We start from the raw sequence: 18,543 nt of genomic DNA, 5'->3' as shown, positions 1-18,543 counted from the left end.
CCTCCAGTCAGAAGACAGAGAATTAGAAGAAGCCAACAATGTTTATTGGAAGCAGGAAATAAGGGAAGAAACCTTGAACCTAGTGTCAGCCTTCCGTATTTCCAACATTATCTCCAAAAAGCCAAAGTGGGAAACAGGAAGTAGTCCACGGAGGACAATAATAAAGTTACAGCCAAGTGAGTAAGGTTGGGAAACCTTGTCCAGACCGATAAAAGGCTGCGAGAAAGGGATCCCAGAGCTATGTCTTTCCCGGAGCCAAAGCCGCGGGGCCCGGAGCTGCCGCAGAAACGGTTGAAGACGCTAGACTGCGGGCAGGGAGCAGTGCGAGCCGTGCGCTTTAATGGTGAGCACGGTCACCTTCATTCCGACTCTGCCTCCCGCTTCCTGAGGTTGGCTGCCCAGTAACCCTGGGGTGCTGTTCCCCAGTGGATGGCAATTACTGCCTGACTTGCGGCAGCGACAAGACCCTGAAGCTGTGGAACCCTCTACGGGGGACACTGCTGCGGACGTACAGCGGCCACGGCTACGAGGTGCTGGACGCGGCCAGGTGAGCCGGGGCCAGGCCGGGATGGGGACGTTGGGGCGGGGATCAGAGGTCGACGCTGACCTCCCTTCCTCTGCCCTCTAGTTCCTTTGACAATAGCAATCTCTGCTCCGGCGGCGGGGACAAGGCGGTGGTGCTGTGGGATGTGGCATCGGGGCAGGTCGTGCGTAAATTCCGGGGTCACGCAGGGGTGAGTGCAAGCAAAAAGAGCCCTCATTAGAGCCTGGATGGTGATGCGTATACCACCCCCATTACAGGGCATTCACCAAGCCTCATAGTGGTGAAACCTTTCACCTCCCCTACTTCTAGCTTTTGTCCTCACTTAAATCTGCACTGGGAACCCTGCCTTTATCTCAGTCCTCCAAAGTCCAGCCTTCAGTATTCCTACCATTATCTACAAAAAGCCAAAACTTTGAGCCCGGAAGTGGGAAACAAGTAGTAGTCCACGGAGGACAATAATAAGGTTGCACCCAAGTGAGTAAGGCTCCAAAACCTTTGTACAGACCGGTATAAGGCAGAGAGGGGATCCCGGAGCAATATCTTTCTCTGAGTGGCGTTTTCTGTTTCTCAGAAGGTAAACACGGTACAGTTTAATGAAGAAGCCACGGTCATCCTGTCCGGTAAGTGTAATTAGTGCCTCCGCAGAGGAGCCTAGGGTGCTCCCCCTGACTCCCCAAATCTGACCTCACTTTCACACCTCACAGGCTCTATCGATTCCACTATCCGTTGCTGGGACTGCCGTTCTCGGAGGCCTGACCCTGTGCAGAAGCTGGACGAAGCCAAGGATGGTGTGTCCAGTGTGAAGGTGTCAGACCATGAGGTTCTGGCAGGGTGAGTGGAACCAGGGCACTGCCCTTCCTCAGGTGCCCCTGAGGATCACAGCCATCTCTGTCCTTAGATTAACGTGTACTCTCCTCACTGTGGTGCCCAGGGCCCTGTGTAGTCTGGTCCCTACTGACCTCTCAACTTTTATTCCCAGCTTCCTTTCAAATAAATATGCCAAACATGCTCCCACCCCAGGAGCTTTGCAATTGCTCTTTCTCTGCCTGGACTGCCCTTTTACTACTTACTCCAAGTGTATTTAGGTACTTCCTGTGGGCCACTCTTTTTTGTCAATGAGCAATATACCAGTGAATAAGACAGGGAAATAAGGAAAAATCCCTGCCCTTATAGAATTCATATTCTAGCTGCAGAAAACAGTTAAAAAATATATAAATAGTTCCCATGCCGGGCTGCTCAAGTGTTACCACAACCCAAGGGAATGCCGTTCCCCCAGTGGAGGGAGTTCAGGCTGCCCGGCCTGTTGACTAGCCTTGTCATCACACATCTCCCCTTCGACCCCAAAAGGTTGGCTTCTGCTTGTCCTTCAAGTCCCAGTTCAGATGTCACCCTCCTTGGGGAGGCCTTCATAGGTTACCCTCAGTGAGGCTCCAGAAATTTCTCCTGACTTCACTGAAGCTGTGTCCCAACCCTAACCCTTCCCACTACAACGTCTGGCCCAAAGAGGATGCTCAGTACATATCCGAAACAGATGGAGTAATTCCTGATTGGTCCCTGGGTCTGAATCTCAAAGCCAATGCCTCAGAAGTCCACTCATGCATTCACTTAAATGCATGTTTTCCATGGCCATCCCTGAGAGGGAGTATGACAGTGAGGGAGGTGTGGGAGAGACAGGCTCAGTCATGTCTTTAGGGCCCTGGCCAGGTAGAAGGGTATGGTAACACTGAGCTTCTAGAGCCATGGACCACTGGCCTCAGTTGAGGCTTCATCTGGATCCACCCTGTCTTACAGCTCTGTGGATGGTCGGTTGAGGCGCTATGACCTAAGGATGGGTCAGCTCTTCTCAGACTATGTGGGCAGTGAGTATGGCCAGGCTGTGGGGGGTGCGGGAGAGGTAGGGGCAGCAAAGGGGGCCCTAGCCTCATCTGCCTGCCCACCCCTCCCCCCAGGCCCCATCACTTGCACCTGCTTCAGCCGGGACGGGCAGTGCACCCTGGTGTCCAGCCTGGACTCCACATTGAGACTTCTAGACAAGGACACAGGGGAGCTGCTAGGGCAGTGAGTGCTTCGGGTATGGGGCCCCTCCCCCCACCTCTGCCCTTGGTAAGTCCCAAGCCCACTGATCCCACCTACCCCCAGGTACATGGGCCATAAGAACCAGGAGTACAAGCTGGACTGCTGCCTGAGCGAGCGTGACACACATGTGGTCAGCTGCTCCGAGGATGGGAAGGTGTTCTTTTGGGACCTGGTAGAGGTGAGCCTCCCCACTTCCACACTGCACCAGAGCACCTGCCCTGTCCCCACTTTGTCCTGACCTCAGTCACTCCCAGACCAGAAAAAGGGAATGCTATTAGACCCAGGAGCTGGAAGGAATGAGTGAGAAGACAAGAAGGGCCTTCCTGGCAAAGAGAACAATGTGCTAAGGCTTGGAGGTATGGCACACATTGGTCAGGAAATAGAAGCACTTTAGGATGGCAGTGGCAGCAGTGGGATCCAAGTCAGGCAAGGGCCACCAATGCCAGGCTGACCTACAGGGACTGGCCCTGAGGGAGGGGGAGCCAATGGTAGCGACTGACCTTAGGGTAGATGAGCCCCATCCTGATGCATCCCAGCCTGGTAGTGGCATGGGGCTGAGAACACACTGGCTGGACTTAATGGAGTGAGGGCTGGAGAGCCTCATGGAAGGAGATATGGGTACTGGGGCTTGTTGGCCAGGGAATGCAAATTCCCTAAGAGGATGGAGGGAACTGGGGGACCCTGGGGACTCAATGGGCCAGCTCTTACTCAGGGAGCTACGAAAATGCCAGCATTCTTGAGGGTCCAGTACACCAGAGGTCACAACAAAGGAAGGGCACATGAGAGGGGACATTTTAAGGTAAAAACAGAAACTGTGGCCTACTTAAGAGACTGTGTATGTGGAACTGTGTCTGCAGGTTGATGAAGGAAGTGCAGGCACTGGTGTTGCCAAGTGGTCAGGCAGATCCCCTGTGGTAGGGGTGGAGGGAAGCTCAAAGCCAGACACAACTGGCTTACAGTACGGTCATGGCCATGAAGGTAGAAAGAATGGGTGGCCTCTGGACATCGACACTAGGCAGAACCAAGGTTTACTGATAAAGGCATGTGAGGTGTGGAAAAGACTCTCAAGGGTTTGGCCTGAGCACCTGGGAGTCCAGGGCCACTAAGGGGCTCATTTTGGGGCAGATGAGGTTTACAGTGACTAGAAAGCCACTAGAACAGGGGTGTCAAACTTATTTTCACTGGGGGCCACATCAGCCTCATGACTGCCTTCAAAGGGCCGAAGGTAATTTTAGGACTGCATAAATGTAACTACTCCTTAACTAGGGGCAAGGATCTCAGCACTGCCGCCTAGAAACAAGGTGCCAGGCCAAATTCAGCCCAAGGGCCTTGTGTTTTGACACCTGTGCACTAGAAGCAGGTGGCAGAAGATCGGGGGGGGGGGGGGGGGGGGGGGGGGGGGGGGTGTGCTCACTGATAACTGCTCCCCTCTTGTTCTACAGGGTGTCTTGGCGCTGGCCTTGCAAGTGGGTCCTGGTGTGGTGCAGTCACTGACCTACCACCCAACAGAGCCCTGCCTGCTGACTGCCATGGGGGGCAACATCCATTACTGGCGGGAAGAGGCCTATGAAGCTGAGGGTGCTACTGGTTGAATCCAAGGAACCTACTACCACCAAGAACACACACAGATGCAGACTCTGGACCACTGGGGCCATTTATTATGGATGTGCCATGAACCAAGGAATGGAGAAGAGGCTGGGTCTACTAATAAATGGCAGGGGGCCCTCCCTGGGGTCACAGCTCAGTCCTTGTTCTTCTCATGCATGAAGGCATCTGCCTTCTGAGCAAAGGTCTCAGCCACAAGCAGGGGGAAGACCAGGGAGGCATCAGCACAGACCTGCAAAAGGGACTGAGTTAACTATGGGGCCCAAAGCAGCAGTTTGGGGACTGCACCCCAGCCAGCCGGCTGGCCCTCACCTTGACAGGTTGTGCATCCACCCGGATCTTGCCCCAAGAGACAGCTTCATCTGGCTGGGCACCAGAGTCGGAGCCATCAAATTCCTGAGCCGTGTTGATGTAGACAGCATAGTCAGCCCCATTCCGCTGTGGGAAGGGGCAGGGTAAGGCGGTCAGCCAGTCACAGGAAACACAGGGCACTGCAGCTAGGGAGGCTGAGCCATGTGTCCTAAAAGAATCAGGAGGGCCCTTTGGTGGCCCCTCCCTTGCCCTAAGTAGGGGCCCTAAGTGAACACCTGGGCAGTGAGGGGTTGGAGGGTTACTGGGAAAATAATGAGCAATGTTTCCCCAGACCCACCTCCTAGGTAGCAACAACCCTCCCACATCCGCTCACCAACTCTTACCTTCAGTAGATGCCTGAACCCAACCACCTTCCCCACCTTGGCCCCCATCCTGGTCCTGGACTCATCTGTTCCCCCTATAGTAGCTTGAGGGCTCTGAGCCTCAAGGCACTGCAAGACTTGCCTGCTACCTCCTCACCTTACCCCCCCACTCTCCCTTTCATAGGCATCCTAGCTGTTCCTTGACTTATTTTAAGCACCTGAGAGTCTTTGCACAGGCTGTTCCCTCTGCCAGGAACCCTTCCTCCAGACAACCACATGACTCAAGGGAGGCACCTACTCACAGGTCACATTCCCCAGAAAGGCTTCCCTTTTTTGAAGTGCCCCTTTTTACCATCTTACCATCACTCATTTTTCTCTAAGGCAATGATTGTCACCTACTTGCTGTCTCACAAAACTTAAACATCAGTCCCAGGAAAGCAGGAATCCTGGCCTGTTTAGTACATGGCTGTGTCTCCAGAACATGGCATAGACCAAGCATACAGACATCTCTGCATAGCAGGCCTAAGTGCCACCCCCACACTAAGGACCAGGTGCTCTGTCCCCACTCACCATGAGGTTGGCATTTGCAATGTGGTGCTTGATCACACCCCCGCCTAGGATGATCATGCCAGAGCGCTTGGCAAAGATGGCCTGGGTGTTGATGAGTCTCAGGTCTGGGGAAGAGCACTGTGGTCAGGCCCCAGACCCAGCCAGCCATCCTCCCCCACTCCTCTGGCGCCAGCGCCTCACCCTCCACGATGTCCAGGACCAGACCTGGGTTCTTGTAGGAATGGAAAAAGATCATGTCGCCCAGCGAACCATCTGTGAGCGCTGGGCTCAATACAGGGATGTGGTTCTGAGGAAGACAAAGACAAGACAGTAGCAGGAGTCAGAACTTGGTGAGAGTAGCCTGGTCCCATTCTGGCAGCATTTCCTCTCTGCCTGACGCCAGGCAGGGTGTTTAACTTTTCTGAGCTTCAGTTTCCTTCACTGTAAAATGATGGTACCAACAGTACCTCCCTCACAGATGAGGACGCATATGTAGGAAGATTCACACAAAACACTTAGGGCCATGTGTGGCGTATAAAGAATGGCAGCTCCTGTTATTTTTCCAATTGCTGGATCTCACTGCCTCTGAGAAGCAGGGGACCCTACCACAGGCCCCCTGGTGGGGGTGGGGGTTTGCTAAGCACTGCCCTAACTGCTCCAGATGGTCCAGGAGTAAAGCCAGGATATGAGGGGCACACTCAATAGCTGTATGACCTCAGACAAACTGCCTAACCTCTCTGAAATTCCTCATTTCAGAGTGCAGGTGATGAGAACAGTACAGATTCGCCAGGCGACCGTGAAAATGGAACAAGTTAACATGAGCATCTTTGCCCCCACCCAACCCCTCACCTTCTGGGCCCAGTAATACACTGACTCTGGGTTGTTGATCTCCTTGCCAAGTCGGGCGATCATTTTGGAAGGTGTCCACTTCACACCCTAGGAGGGGATATCAGCTGCAGCCAGCAGTGCCCTCCCTGACTGCCACCATGCTGGCCCCCCAGAATATTTCAGCCCCACCTCTGTGTTCTGCTCCAGCACCATCTGGTCCAGAATGGGCATCAGCCAGTCCTCAAACTTGCAGTAATTGTCATTGGGCACCAGCAGGTTCCCAATCCTGGGCACAGGAGGCAGATAGGCATCAGACCTCAGGACCCTTGGCCCAACTCCCCTACCCCAACACCATTCAGTCCCACCCCCCACCTGTTAATCCCGTTCTCACGTAGCTCCTTCCCCCTGAGGCTGAACTCGCCCAGGTACGTGGGCGCCAGGCACTTGATGAGATCCTCCTCCACGCCCCCTGCCGTAGTCACCAAGACATCCACCTGCAGCCACAGGCAATGCGGTTGGCCCAGAAAGAAGGGCCTTGCCCTCATTCTGGGCAGGACTTCTAACTCCCAACCCTCATCTAGTAACCTTGCAGGAAGCTCTGCTGCTAAACAAAACTCAACCCTGTCCCTCTGCCTAAAACTGACCTATACATATATCTCTCTCTTACTAAAATGACCAATAATTTTATTGCACTTGAGATTCAAAGAGGCCAAGGCCACAGCCCCATCTGCTCCCCACCATGTTGTGCTGCACGAGATAACGGATGGTCTCACGGATGCCTGAACTGATGAGGTTGGACGTGTAGCCCAGGAAAATGGTGCAGCCAGTGAGTGGACGATGGCTCTGAGTCAGATCTGTGTGCTGGTCTTCATCCTCTGGCAGAGGCTCCAGCTTCTTCTCTATCTATGTGTAAGAACGGGGTCAAATTAACCTCTGGATCCAAACTCCAGCCCACGTACCCCAGCGCTTTTCAGAATCAGACTCTGCCTGAGGCCCTGCCCATTCAGAGAAAGGGGACCACTTCTACCTGGAACCAAGGAAGGGAGACCCATGTGCAGCCTCCGCCCCTTTTACAGCTCTCAGGACACACGCTCACGCTTTGCCCTTGGGAACCAGAGAGCATCTCCTTTGAAGGATCCAGTCCCCTTCCCGCTGGGAAGAGCAAATTCAAGACCCGGCCCTAACTTAGCTCTTCTTACAATTCCTCTCTCAGGCATACGGTCTAGCCCCAGGCCTCTCCCCTTCTACCACACACACACACACACACACCCTATAACCTGCCCCCTACCTAAAATCAGTCCCCACCCCTTCCTGATACTAGCTTGTAGCTGCTGCAGGAGCAACTTCCCCTCCCCAACTGAGAAACCCCCGCCACAGGTAAGCCCCACCTCCCTCCAACTATTGGATCGACCCAGCAAGGACAACGCCTCTTCTCCAGGGAAGCCCAGCCCTTCCAGTACAGCACCGCGTTGGTGCTACTAGAGGTCACGCCCCCTACACCCAGGAAGTCCCGCCCCGGCCTCACCATGGCGTTGACTTGATGCACCGCGCGCCCCGAAGTTGGTTGCCTGGAAACCAGTGGTGCCGAAGGCTCCCAGCAGCGCGTGGTAGTCCACGCCACGGTTGAAGTCGTAGCCCTGAACCTGAGCGCTTTCCGACGGCAGCGCCGAGCTTGTGCTTTAGCACAGCGGCCAGGGCCGCCGCGGCGCCTTCCCCTCGGAGGGACCCTCCATGCTCCTGCTGCCACGTTTTCAGATCAGAGCAGCCCCAAGCCAAGCCCTCTGTGGCCTCGAAACCCTGGAAGCCCTGGCACGCGCTTCTCTATGACAGTGCTGCAAACAGGGCTCGTAAAAAAAAAAAAAAACGGGGGAGGATGACCGGAAGTTGTTTTAGTCACATGACCTCTTCGCTGCGGTAGGTTCAGGGCGTGGCTGGTACCCGAAATAGGGGAGCGGCTTGGAGACATTCCTTTTCGTGTGTTGGCTCCTCACACGAAGAAAAGCCCTGCTTACGTTGCCGCCTAGTGGAGACCCGCCGCGTTGCGGGCACTTGTCCACTGGTTTCTGTCTCTTGAGGGGTAATGACTTCTTAAACGTTGCCCTTGGACAGAATTCGAGTCATCAGGAACTGTCAGTTTCCGTCACTGAGCATCTCTCATCAAATAGATTCTTCTTTTCCGTGCCTAGGAAGTCTCCAGAGCCTCCATATGCTGCATAACCCGCTGGTCTTCCCAGGGGAAAGCTTTCCCTGACCTTCTCTGGGGAAGGCATCTCCCCTGGGATCTAGGGCTGACATCTCTTTCCCTCCAGCATAACTGTGAGACCCTCAACGGTGGGGACTGTATCTCATGGGTCCTCCTATGTACAGGGTCTGGTCCAGAGAGGACCCCATTAATCATTCACTCTACATTTACGGAGTCTGTCTTGTACTATATATTGGGCTCTGTGCTACGTACAGACTTAGCAGTGAACAAGATGCGGACCCTGCCCTCCAGGAGCCCACAGTTTGGGGAGATAGAAAGTTAACAGTGGCTTTAGTTGGAGGGACAGGTGGTTGAGGAAGGACACCAAGGAGGTGACATTTGAACCAAAGCCAGAAAGCTAAGAAAGGCCCCATATGTGAACTTATGGGGGGAGGCCATTTCCCCACTGCCCGCCATTGAGAGAACAGCTGGTGTAAAGGCCCTGAGGCTGGAAATGAGCCAACTTAATTGGAGAAACAGAGCATCCCTCTTGACATCCTTGAAATTCCCACTTGGATCTCAAATTCACCACCTCAGCCTTCTCTCCACCTCACCCAGATCTTGCTGCAGCCTTACACATCTCAGCAACAGCCCTCACCGACCAGGCTAAAAACTGGGGAGTTGAGTTTGACGGCTGCCCATCTCACAACCTACACCTATTCCCCAGCACATCCGCCAAATTCTCCCTACAAAATAGGTCCCAAATCCAAGTGCTCTTCTGTCCGTTTTTTAAAACAGGGATAATTTCTGGGCCTCACTTAAAAATGTCACTTCCTCCAGGAGGCCTGCCCTTATCACTCACTCTTGCCCTTACCTTGCTTGTGTTGTTTTCATAGCACTTAATACATTGTGTTTGCTCTTGTTTTCTGACTAGAAGGGAAGCTCTGTGAGGGCAGGAGTTTGTCTGGTTTCACTGCCGATCCCCTTACACTGAGCAGTGCTGGACACATATTGGGATCTCAACAAACATAATGAATGAATGAATGAATGAATGAACGAACAAATGAAACAAACACACACAAGGGCACCAGCATGATCCATGAGGAATGAAGCAGGGAGAGGTTAATAAATGAATTCAGAGCGAGCAGAAGGTACCAGACCAGGCAGGACCTATGGGCTGTAGTAAGGAGGGCGGGTTTTATTCTAAGAGGGTGAGAAAACTCTGGAGAATTTTAAAAAGGAAGTGAGAGACTCCACATAAGATTCACTCTCTTAACCATTTTCAGTGCACAGGTCAGTGGCATTAAGCACATTCACCATGTTGTGCAACCATTACCACCATTCACCTCCAGAACATGTGTATCTTCCCAAACTCTGTCCCTATAGAACACAAGCTCCTCATCCCCCTCCCCCTGGGGAAAAGGTACCCACCATTTTACTTTTTGTCTCTATGATTTGGCTCCTCTAGGGACTTCATATAATAGAATCATAAATGTGTCCTTTTGGACTGGCTTACTTCACTCAGCATAATGCCCTCAAGGTTCATCCATGTTATATTCTGAGTTATTTTTTAACAGTTCCCACCACCTGCCTTGAACATAGGGGCAGTGGCTGTGGGAGGTCAGGAAAGACCAGGGTAAGGACAACTGCACTGGTCCAGTGAGTGAAGATGGAGTGGGACTTGGGTGAGGTGGAGAGAAGTGACCAGACTGAGGACCTAATTTGAAGGTTGATCAGCTGACTCTTAAGAAAGGATTAGATGTGGGGATACTGAATAGAGAGGGGTAAAGGAGTTTGAGATTTTAGCCAGGGCAGTTAGGTGGATGGTGGTGAAGGACGCAGAAGGTCCAGAGGGAAAGGCAATCCAGAGCCCAGCTTTGGCCACGTTAGGTGAGAGACACTAGAGAGATGGGTGGGTGAACGGAGGAGGCCAGAGGGTCCTCAGATGGATCTGAGGTCAGGAACGGGGTTGGGATGGGGCAAAGGAAGCCATCAGCATAAGCGAGTGGACTGAGTCACCCAGGCTGTGCATCCCAGGCGGTGAATGTAGACGGAGAAGAGAGGCAGAGCTGCACCCAAGCCCAGGGACACTCTGCACATTGGGAGACAGAGGCTGGCAAAGGAGGGTGTTGGGGCTACTTAGCAGGGGAGCAAGCAGGTCAGTGAGAGGGGAGAGCCCCACACTCCTGCCAATGTAACCAGGCCTCCTGGGGCAGGGAACCCCTTGGCTAAGGCAGCTGCTGCTGCTGCTGTCACTGGTGACATTTCACACCATGAGAGTCCTGCCTTCAAAGTCTCTGCAGGGGTAAAGGAGGAGGGGGCTGGAGAGGCCAGGCAGGTGGGGGAGGGAGGCAAAACAAGGCTGCAGGAAGAGACCAGCAGCCAGGAGTCTGCCAGAGTCCTCATCTGAGGTACGTGGTTCTGACAAAGAGGGAGCATCCACCCCTACCCCACAGTCCCCAGGGCACCTGGGAGGAGGTGTGGGGGGCCTTCAGGTGGCCCTCGGGCCCCAGTCTGGAGTTCAGCCTGCTTCCTATGGCCCTGCTCACCCTCCCCCAGATGTCCGGCAAGGTAGCTGTCGGCAGCGACATCGGGCAGGCCCGCCGGGCGGTGGAGCAGCTGAGGATGGAGGCCGGCATTGACCGAATGAAGGTGAGGCTGGGGGCAGATGGACACATCTGGGGGAGGGGCCAAGGGACAGGCCAAGGTCTGGCTGACTGGGCTGGTCTACAGGTGTCCAAGGCAGCCTCTGACCTGCTGCAGTTCTGCTTGGAGCAGGCCAAGAGTGACCCGTTCCTGGTGGGCATCCCAGCTGCCACCAACCCCTTCAAGGAGAAGAAGCCTTGTGCCATCCTGTGATACTGGCCCTGAGGACCACTCAATAAACATGAAATAAATGCTCCTCAGAGCTTGGTGGGCTGCAGTGGTGGGCAAAGGGGAGCTGCAGGCTGGCAGAGGCACCTGGCCCACTCCAGGGTCACTGCCACAGGGACACACATGCCTTGTACTCTCGACAGAAGAACACACGCCTCTCATACCCCTCCCTGCCCGGAACCTGTGGGCGCCATAGCAGATCCCCTCTCCTTCTGCACAGACACATCCAGGGACAGTCCCTATCTACATGCCAGTGCACACCACACACATACACATCACATGTGTCCACACATCACACACACAGAGGTGTCATCATAGATAGGAGGTGCCCACACCCTCCATAATCTCCCTCTTCCTCTCGCACACACTCAGGTATGCAGTCAGTCACAGACAGGTTACAATAACAACACACACAGCCAGCCAGCCTGCCTCCCCAGGGACAGGCACATGTGATCCCAGGAATGCACTCAGGTGAGCACATGTGCACCCAGACAGACACAGCAGAGGCTGCCGCGCCCCAGCCCCCCCGACACACACTCATCCCCAGCCCCCTGATCCCAAGCAGGCACCACTCCAGGTCACAGCACCAGTATGCCAGGTTTATTTCCCCCTCATCCTCAAGGGAGAGCAGGCATCCAAATCTTAAACAGGATCTGGGGATGGGCATCAGTTCCCTGGGTGGGCTGGAACACCAACCTCACCTTCCCTAGCTTGGGGCCCACACCAGGGACCCCACGTGGCAGTGGCCTGGGGTCCTAGTGCCCTAGGTCTGTGGGGCACATCAGGAACAGCACCAGCAAAGGGGAGGGTCCCCCCCCCCCCGAAGAACAGAGGCCTTGCCTCAGCCTGCTGGCTGGCAGATCCACATCCATACGCACGTCTGCCTGCTCAGGCCTGCAGCCTCCAGACTTCCAATGACAGGCCCCCAGAGGCAGCCACCACCAGGTTGCCCTCAGCACAGATCTGGACAGGGACATGAAGACTCAGGGGTGCTCTGGACAGCCAGCAGGGCATGTGGGGCAGGACGTGTGGGTAGGGCCTTACCCCATTCAGCACATTGTGGTGGCTCCGGGTGCAGATAGTCCTTGGTGGATCGGTGGGCACTTGCACCTGGTAAGGGGTAACAGGCAAAGGTCAAGAGGTGTGCTCCCAGCCAGTGGGGGTGGCGTGGGAGGGGGCCTGTCCTGGGGCCTCACCCGGATGGTCTTATCAGTAGATGTGGTGTACAAGGTCCCCAGCGAGTGTTTGATCCCTGTGATCTGAGACCTGTGGCCCACATCAAAGGACTGCAAGAAGGAGGGACGGGTTACACTCAGGCAAGGCTCTCCTAAGGCCAGCCACCCACCACCACTGAAGTCTAGAGGTAGGGAGGAAGCCCAGGAAAGATGCGACAGGGACAAGGGCCCTGGCAGACCCGGACAAGCTGGAAGCAGCCCTCCCGGTTGGCGAAGACGTGCAGCAGACCCTGGTTGTCACCGGCCCAGAGCTGGGGCTCTTTGTAGGACATGCAGAGCAGGTAGGAGTCCAGCTGTGGGAGGGACATGGGGTAGAGCAGCTCAGGCTGGGCCATGCCACAGCCCTGGTCCCTCAGGACCCTAGGGAGGGCTCACCTGCAGCCGCTGCAAGACATTGTTGGCCCGGCGGTCGAACACCACGAGCGTGTGGTCTTCACTGCCCGAGATGATGTGCCGGTCATCAGCCAGCAACGCCAGCACCGCACTTGAGTGCAGCCGCCGGCTCTTCAGTAGGGCTGGGCCAGCTTTGTGGATGATGGGCCAGGGGGAAGGGGGACATCAGCACCCCTCAAAGGGCCCCCGCAGCCTACCAGAGGATACAGGGCCTCCATCCTCTGTGGCAGAAGCCCTGGTCAGCTTCCCTCCCCACCCTGCAACTCATGAGTGACCCCTCTCCTTTCCTGCCCCACCGAATCTGGGCCTCCCAGGACCCCAGGCCTCTACCCCACCCCGCCCCCACCTCCTATCCCATCTCCCTCCTCCTGTCCCATCTGCTCTCAGTACAGACTAGAAAGGATAGTCCCAATATCAAATGCCAACCAATGCCAGCAGAGTTGCCTCCACCCCTACCACCACTCCGCTCTGCCTGGATAAGGCACGCTGGCCCTTCAGTTACACAAAATAAGAATAAAAAAGTAAAAGAAAAGGCCTATGTGCCAGGCAATGTTTGTTCTAGGCCTTTTATATAAACTAACATTTAATCCACCAATACTGTTATTATCATCTCCTCCCATTAACCCTATGAGGCTAGAGCTGTTATTATCCGGATTTTACAGATAGGAAAACTGAAGTTCAAGCTTGACTGGGGACATACAGCTAGGGAGTGGGAGAGCCAGGATTCTCGGGGGCTGTCTACCACCCATGGGATTCTGGCTCTGAGGCCCCTCCTCTGGGTGCCCTCTATGTCCCTCACCCCGCCCAGATAGAGGTATAGCTTCCTCCACAGCACCCCCCGTCCCCAACCACAGGCACTCTGAGTGGTTAGCATCTGCCTATGTCACTGTCACCCCAGCCATGCTGTGAAGCCAAAGTGCCTCCTTCCCCAGCATGATGCTGGGGACCCTCCCAGGCAGCCCTGCTCTCCCCAATTTGGGCTCCTGGCCTACCTCTGGGGTCGTAGACTGTCACCTTCTTGTCATAGGTGCCAGTTACCAGGATGTCAGGCTGATAGGAAAGGCACAGCACAGCTGCCTTGCCCCTGAGGACACATGGAGCATAAGGTTGGGCTGTGGTCAGGCAGTGCCCTGTCCCACCCCCCCAACCCCCCTCCCCAGGACCCCTCACACTTTATCTCGCCAAACTGCTGCCCGTCAGCTGCTATGTCCCAGAGCTTCACCGTGCTGTCCCAGGAACCAGAGCACACTCGGTGGTCCAACGCTGCCAGTGACCACACCCAGCCCTGTAGGACCAGACCCATGTGACAGTCCTCACTTCTCAGATAAGTAAACTGAGGGTCAGAGGAGGGAGCTAATCAGCCCAAGAACACAGAGCTAGTCAGCACCATGTAGAGATTAGAGCTCAAGTCTGTATGTCTGTCTGACTGCACACACCAGGACATGCCTACCCCCCACCCAATAATATTCCTAAATCAAGTCCCACGGGGACTCAGAAACAGCGACAGTTTGAGGCCACATGACAACATGATTAAGAATGGGTTAAGTGCCAGCCTGTGAACCAGAGGGTTTGATTCCCAGCCTAGGGCACGTGCCTGGGTTTCGGGCCAGGTCCCCAGTAGGGGGCGTTTGAGAGGCAACCACACATTGACGTTTCTCTCCTTCTCTTTCTCCCTTCCTTCCCCTCTCTCTAAAAATAAATAAAATAAAATCTTTTTAAAAAATGGGGCCTCCATCCCTGGCCAGGTAGCTCAGTTGGTTAGAGTGTTGTCCTGACACACCAAGGTTGCAGGTTTGATCCCCTGTCAGGACACATACAAGAATCAATTAATGAATGCATCAATAAGTGGAACAAATTGATGTTTGTTTCTCTTTCTCTCTTTTTCCCACCCCTTTCCTCCCTTTCTCTCTCTCTAAAAATCAATTTTTTTAGCCCTGGCTGGCGTAGCTCAGTGGATTGAGCACGGGCTGCGAACCAAAGTGTTGGAGGTTCGATTCCCAGTCAGGGTACATGCCTGGGTTGCAGGCCATGACCCCCAGCAACCACACACTGATGTTTCTCTCTCTCTCTCTCTCTTTCTCCCTCCCTTCCCTCTCTAAAAATAAATAAATATTAAAAAATCAAATTTTTAAAAAAGTCCCTGTCTCAGGAGATAATATGCACAGACTGACATTCCTCACCAAACCCACTGAGGAGGATACTGTATGGTGTCCTGTTCTACAAATAAGGGCACAGACAGGTTGCATTTCTCACCCAAGGTCACCCAACCAGGAAGCAACAGGGTGGGGATTTGAACCCAGCAGCCTGGCTCCAAGGCCTAGACCACCTCACTGACTGGTAGAGGTGCTGCTCCACTGCTGCCTCACCTAAGATGACAGTCATTCTTAGAGCTGTCTGACCCCCAAGGGCAGCCTCCTCACGCCCTGCCCTCGGCCTCTTGAAGCATCCTGACATCTGTTGAGTACCTACTGTGTGTCCAAGTCTGAGTGAAGCTCTTAATGCCTGTTCATCTCATTCATCCTCATCCTTTCTGACCACTGGACAGAAGTAGAAACTGAGATCTAGAGAAGTCATCCATCTCATCCCAAAATCACACTAACGACAGCAGAGTAAGGTTTTAATCCATGAGGTCTGGTGTCAACACCTGCACCCTTGGTGATGGCAACGTACCCAGGCTTCATGCTTTCTACATCCTCACCTTGTGAGTGCTGTTCGTCTGGGTGCCCAGGGCCTTGACCAGAACCCGGCTGGGTTCCACCCCGAGCTGCCGCAGGTCCCACAAGTTGACATTTCTATCTCGGGAGCCTGACAGACACAGCGTCCCACCCTGGGAGGGGAGTGAGGTGATACTGTCAGGGTTACCCTGACCCACCCCTGCCTGGCCCCTCACCAAACCCATCTCACCTGGAGCAGCAGCACTGAGTCAATGGACGCAAAGTGCCCATCAGCCAGGCAGAAGTACTCAGCCCAGCACCCATCCTCCGCCCAGCGTGACAAGTGCTGCTCCAGCTCAATGCAGGCGGCTGGCCAGTCAAAGTCCTCCTCTGTGGGAACCATGAGCAGGGTCTTAGGTGGGTGGGAATCCTGCTACCCACACCAGCTCTCCAAGCTCACCTCTGGTTCCCAGGGAGCCCAACCGGCCCTGGACTTGGAGAAACCCCCCATCTGGATCCCTCACCCCAACCCAAGGAGGCCCAGGCTCTAGCTTTGGGACCACTGCCCCATCCACCTTCGAAGCAGGTCTAGGACTGGAAGCAGGTCCAGTTTCCCAGTTTCTGGAAACTGGAGCCTCAAGACCACCTTCCCAGGCCTCATCCTCAACCCAACTCTGGGGGATTGCAGCCTCAGAACGTTAAAGTTTTTCCTCACCCCTGGCTAATCCCTCAGGGTGCGTACAGGAGCTAGGACTTTCTGCCTCAGCCATCTGAACCAGACCCAGGAGAGTGTTTCTCAAACTACTATCTATAAACCTGGGAGACTTATCAAGATGCAGAATCTAAGCCCCAGGTGTAGAGACTCAGTGACATGGATGGAGCCCAAGCATTTATGTTTATCAAGTTATTCAGGAGAGTCCCATCACTTCAAGGTGACCAAGCTGTCTTATCCCCCAGGGACCAATGACCTTGGGAACTGCAGGAAGGACCACAAGCCCCTGCTTAAGATCCCAGGCTGGACCCTGGGCTTGAGGATCTGTGATTGCTGGCATCAGGGATCCCAACCTCTAAACCTTACCTTTGGCTCAAGAGTTGCAGGCTCTGGATCAGAGCCACTGCCTCACCCCCACTTAGGTCAGGACTCTAGGGGTGAGGGGCTTTGGCATCACCAGTTGCTGTTTCCGCATTTAGACCCAAAACCTAAGGATTCTGTGGTTTACTCTGAGCCCCAAGCAGATTCCAACAGCCTGAGACTTTTAAGTCCCCGTGTCAGCCCCCTGGCAGGGTTCAGGGCCTTTGTATCACCACTAGAACCCAAGCCTGAGGCTCACTGGATCCTCAGTTCAAGGGACCCCAGGCCCCAGGTAGGATTTCACAGCTTCAGGACTCCCCTCGTGTCTACCTTGTGATCCACTCAGAATTCAGGGACTTTAGCACCACCTCAGGCTCCACCCAAGTCTGGACAGCTAGGAAGTCTGCCCTAGGGGCTGTGCTCACAGCACCTCAGATTCCCCCTCCCCCGCCCAAGCCTGACCTGGGCGGGTTACCCTGGCCCAGGGGATGCGCACCTTCCACCACTGGATAGGGGGCGCGAAGGCGGCGCTGCGCGCGTAGTCTCCAGGTGACTCGGTCACGCACAAGGTCGCGCAGCGCGTGGCACACGCGCGGCAGGACGTGGAGCACGAGGCGAGCATCCAGGTAGGCACAGATTTCGAGCAGCAGCTCCGGGGGAAGGCTCAGAAGGCCCGGGACCCCCACGGTAGGGCCCTTAGACTCCGCCCGTGGCTCCAGAGCGCCCGGGGACGCGGCGGGTGCGGAGAGCAGAGGGGTACGCAGGGGGGCCAGCCCGAGTTTCGGCGGACTGAGCACGCGGGCCACGTAAGCCTCAGCCTGCGCGTCTGGGTCGGGCTCCTGCTCCGGGTCCGAGTCATCGTCCCAGGAACTGGGATCGTCGCAGAGCTCTGGGGACAGCTCCATGGCGACCGAGTGGGCGCGGCCGGCCGCCTGGTCAGCTGCGCGCCCCGCGTCCTGTCTCCTAGGCAGCGCGAGGGCAGGTTCGGCTCTGCCTGATGACGTTAAAGCGCCGGCGGAAGTAAGGGGCTGAGCGGAAACCCGCAGGGTACTGGCGGCTGCACCATGCAAGGCTCTCCGGTCTGCAGCTGCATGGCCCTAGGGCTGGAAAATGCAGATTCCTGGCTCTGTGGTTCTTGTTAATTTTATTCATTTAGTTTTTAATTGGCACCCGAGGATATGCTTACTGATTTTAAAGAGAGGGGAAGGGAGAGAGAAAAACATTGATGTGAGAAACATCCACGTTTCCTCCCCCATGCACCCTGGCGGGGGATGGAACACGCAACCTTCCCAAGTAAGGGACCAATCTCTAAATCACGACAGGGTTCCTGCATTTTTAAGGGTCGCTGGTAGGGTGCTGGTTTTCTGGTTTGAAAAACGGGGTCCTTACTTTCTTTTGCCTGTGTAACTTGTTTTCTGGGCCCATTCTCCTACAGCGTATTTCTACCTCTGTGACCTTCTAAATAAACTTTCTCTTATAGTTTGGAAGAAAAAAAGAAAAACATGGCTCTCCGGAAGTCAGCTTTCACAGGTGACACCGAGCTGAGACACGGCACACCCCCTTTCTGGGGTTTGCAGCCTGGGGAATATAAGTGATTTAAACTCGTCTTGCCTTCTGGAGCCAGAAACAAGCACCCTTATCCTGTAGAGGCCTCAGTGGAACAGTACTCTGAATCATACTGATAAAACCAGGATCTTACTGAAACTCTTAAGCCAGGCAGAGTTAACACATAAACGATCTCTATGGTATTGCTTGTACCCTCCGCCTGATTCTTCTCATACCCAGGTTTTGTTCAAACATCTTCCCACAGTACCTCCCATCTTCCCCAATGTTCTCTCCCCTCTCCACTGTATCTTT

General features: G+C 54.7%; 4 protein-coding genes across 10 annotated transcripts; 2 read left to right on the top strand and 2 right to left on the bottom strand.

Annotated features, from left to right (window-relative positions):
• Positions 1-17: 17 nt before the first annotated feature.
• Positions 18-4,364, top strand: WDR83 (WD repeat domain 83). Its single transcript, XM_028519905.2, has 9 exons — positions 18-343; positions 427-547; positions 629-734; positions 1,116-1,164; positions 1,249-1,375; positions 2,336-2,403; positions 2,494-2,602; positions 2,684-2,798; positions 4,063-4,364. The coding sequence occupies exons 1-9, from the start codon at positions 241-243 to the stop codon at positions 4,210-4,212; spliced, it is 948 nt and encodes a 315-aa protein (XP_028375706.1). The 5' UTR covers positions 18-240; the 3' UTR covers positions 4,213-4,364.
• DHPS (deoxyhypusine synthase) lies at positions 4,257-8,024 on the bottom strand. 4 transcript variants are annotated; one of them, XM_028521515.2, is made up of 9 exons: positions 7,802-8,024; positions 7,015-7,179; positions 6,649-6,770; positions 6,466-6,562; positions 6,298-6,384; positions 5,650-5,755; positions 5,470-5,573; positions 4,538-4,663; positions 4,257-4,457 (listed from the first exon to the last, which is right to left on the bottom strand). In XM_028521515.2, the coding sequence occupies exons 1-9, from the start codon at positions 7,802-7,804 to the stop codon at positions 4,362-4,364; spliced, it is 906 nt and encodes a 301-aa protein (XP_028377316.2). In that variant the 5' UTR covers positions 7,805-8,024; the 3' UTR covers positions 4,257-4,361. The 4 variants fall into 4 exon arrangements, with proteins under 4 accessions (XP_028377316.2, XP_035888332.1, XP_035888334.1 ...); XM_036032439.1 differs by lacking the exon at positions 7,802-8,024 and adding an exon at positions 7,304-7,537; XM_036032441.1 differs by lacking the exons at positions 6,298-6,384; positions 7,802-8,024 and adding an exon at positions 7,304-7,539.
• Positions 8,024-11,360, top strand: GNG14 (G protein subunit gamma 14). Of its 4 annotated transcripts, XM_036032445.1 has the most exons (3): positions 8,024-8,537; positions 11,018-11,110; positions 11,192-11,360. In XM_036032445.1, the coding sequence occupies exons 2-3, from the start codon at positions 11,018-11,020 to the stop codon at positions 11,315-11,317; spliced, it is 219 nt and encodes a 72-aa protein (XP_035888338.1). In that variant the 5' UTR covers positions 8,024-8,537; the 3' UTR covers positions 11,318-11,360. The 4 variants fall into 4 exon arrangements, with proteins under 4 accessions (XP_035888338.1, XP_035888337.1, XP_035888336.1 ...); XM_036032444.1 differs by having other exon boundaries at positions 11,018-11,360; XM_036032443.1 differs by having other exon boundaries at positions 8,024-10,616; positions 11,018-11,360.
• A 550-nt stretch (positions 11,361-11,910) lies between these two features.
• On the bottom strand, positions 11,911-17,724 carry FBXW9 (F-box and WD repeat domain containing 9). Its single transcript, XM_028519979.2, has 10 exons — positions 17,183-17,724; positions 15,865-16,004; positions 15,659-15,787; positions 14,133-14,245; positions 13,953-14,044; positions 12,943-13,091; positions 12,747-12,860; positions 12,529-12,618; positions 12,377-12,442; positions 11,911-12,295 (listed from the first exon to the last, which is right to left on the bottom strand). Exons 1-10 carry the CDS (start codon positions 17,589-17,591, stop codon positions 12,221-12,223), a joined length of 1,377 nt encoding a protein of 458 aa, XP_028375780.1. The 5' UTR covers positions 17,592-17,724; the 3' UTR covers positions 11,911-12,220.
• Positions 17,725-18,543: the final 819 nt, after the last annotated feature.

The sequence above is a fragment of the Phyllostomus discolor genome, chromosome 8, assembly GCF_004126475.2.
Source record: "Phyllostomus discolor isolate MPI-MPIP mPhyDis1 chromosome 8, mPhyDis1.pri.v3, whole genome shotgun sequence".
Lineage (NCBI taxonomy): Eukaryota > Metazoa > Chordata > Mammalia > Chiroptera > Phyllostomidae > Phyllostomus > Phyllostomus discolor.
The sequence above is the reverse complement of the archived record's forward strand: the minus strand, read 5'-3'. Positions and strand labels throughout refer to the sequence as shown.

Coding starts and splice junctions, on each gene's coding strand:
- GNG14 (XM_036032444.1), top strand. CDS start 11,018: ATGTCCGGCAAGGTAGCTGTCGGCAGCGACATCGGGCAGGCCCGCCGG.
- WDR83 (XM_028519905.2), top strand. CDS start 241: ATGTCTTTCCCGGAGCCAAAGCCGCGGGGCCCGGAGCTGCCGCAGAAA. Junction 2,404..2,493: donor CTTCTCAGACTATGTGGGCA/GTGAGTATGGCC, acceptor CCCTCCCCCCAG/GCCCCATCACTTGCACCTGC. Junction 2,603..2,683: donor ACAGGGGAGCTGCTAGGGCA/GTGAGTGCTTCG, acceptor ACCTACCCCCAG/GTACATGGGCCATAAGAACC.
- FBXW9 (XM_028519979.2), bottom strand. CDS start 17,591: ATGGAGCTGTCCCCAGAGCTCTGCGACGATCCCAGTTCCTGGGACGAT. Junction 14,246..15,658: donor AGACGAACAGCACTCACAAG/GTGAGGATGTAG, acceptor CTGGTCCTACAG/GGCTGGGTGTGGTCACTGGC. Junction 13,092..13,952: donor GACAGTCTACGACCCCAGAG/GTAGGCCAGGAG, acceptor TCATCCACAAAG/CTGGCCCAGCCCTACTGAAG.
- DHPS (XM_036032439.1), bottom strand. CDS start 7,399: ATGCTCTCTGGTTCCCAAGGGCAAAGCGTGAGCGTGTGTCCTGAGAGC. Junction 5,756..6,297: donor TGTATTACTGGGCCCAGAAG/GTGAGGGGTTGG, acceptor TGTCTTCCTCAG/AACCACATCCCTGTATTGAG. Junction 4,664..5,469: donor TTGCAAATGCCAACCTCATG/GTGAGTGGGGAC, acceptor CCCTTCCCACAG/CGGAATGGGGCTGACTATGC.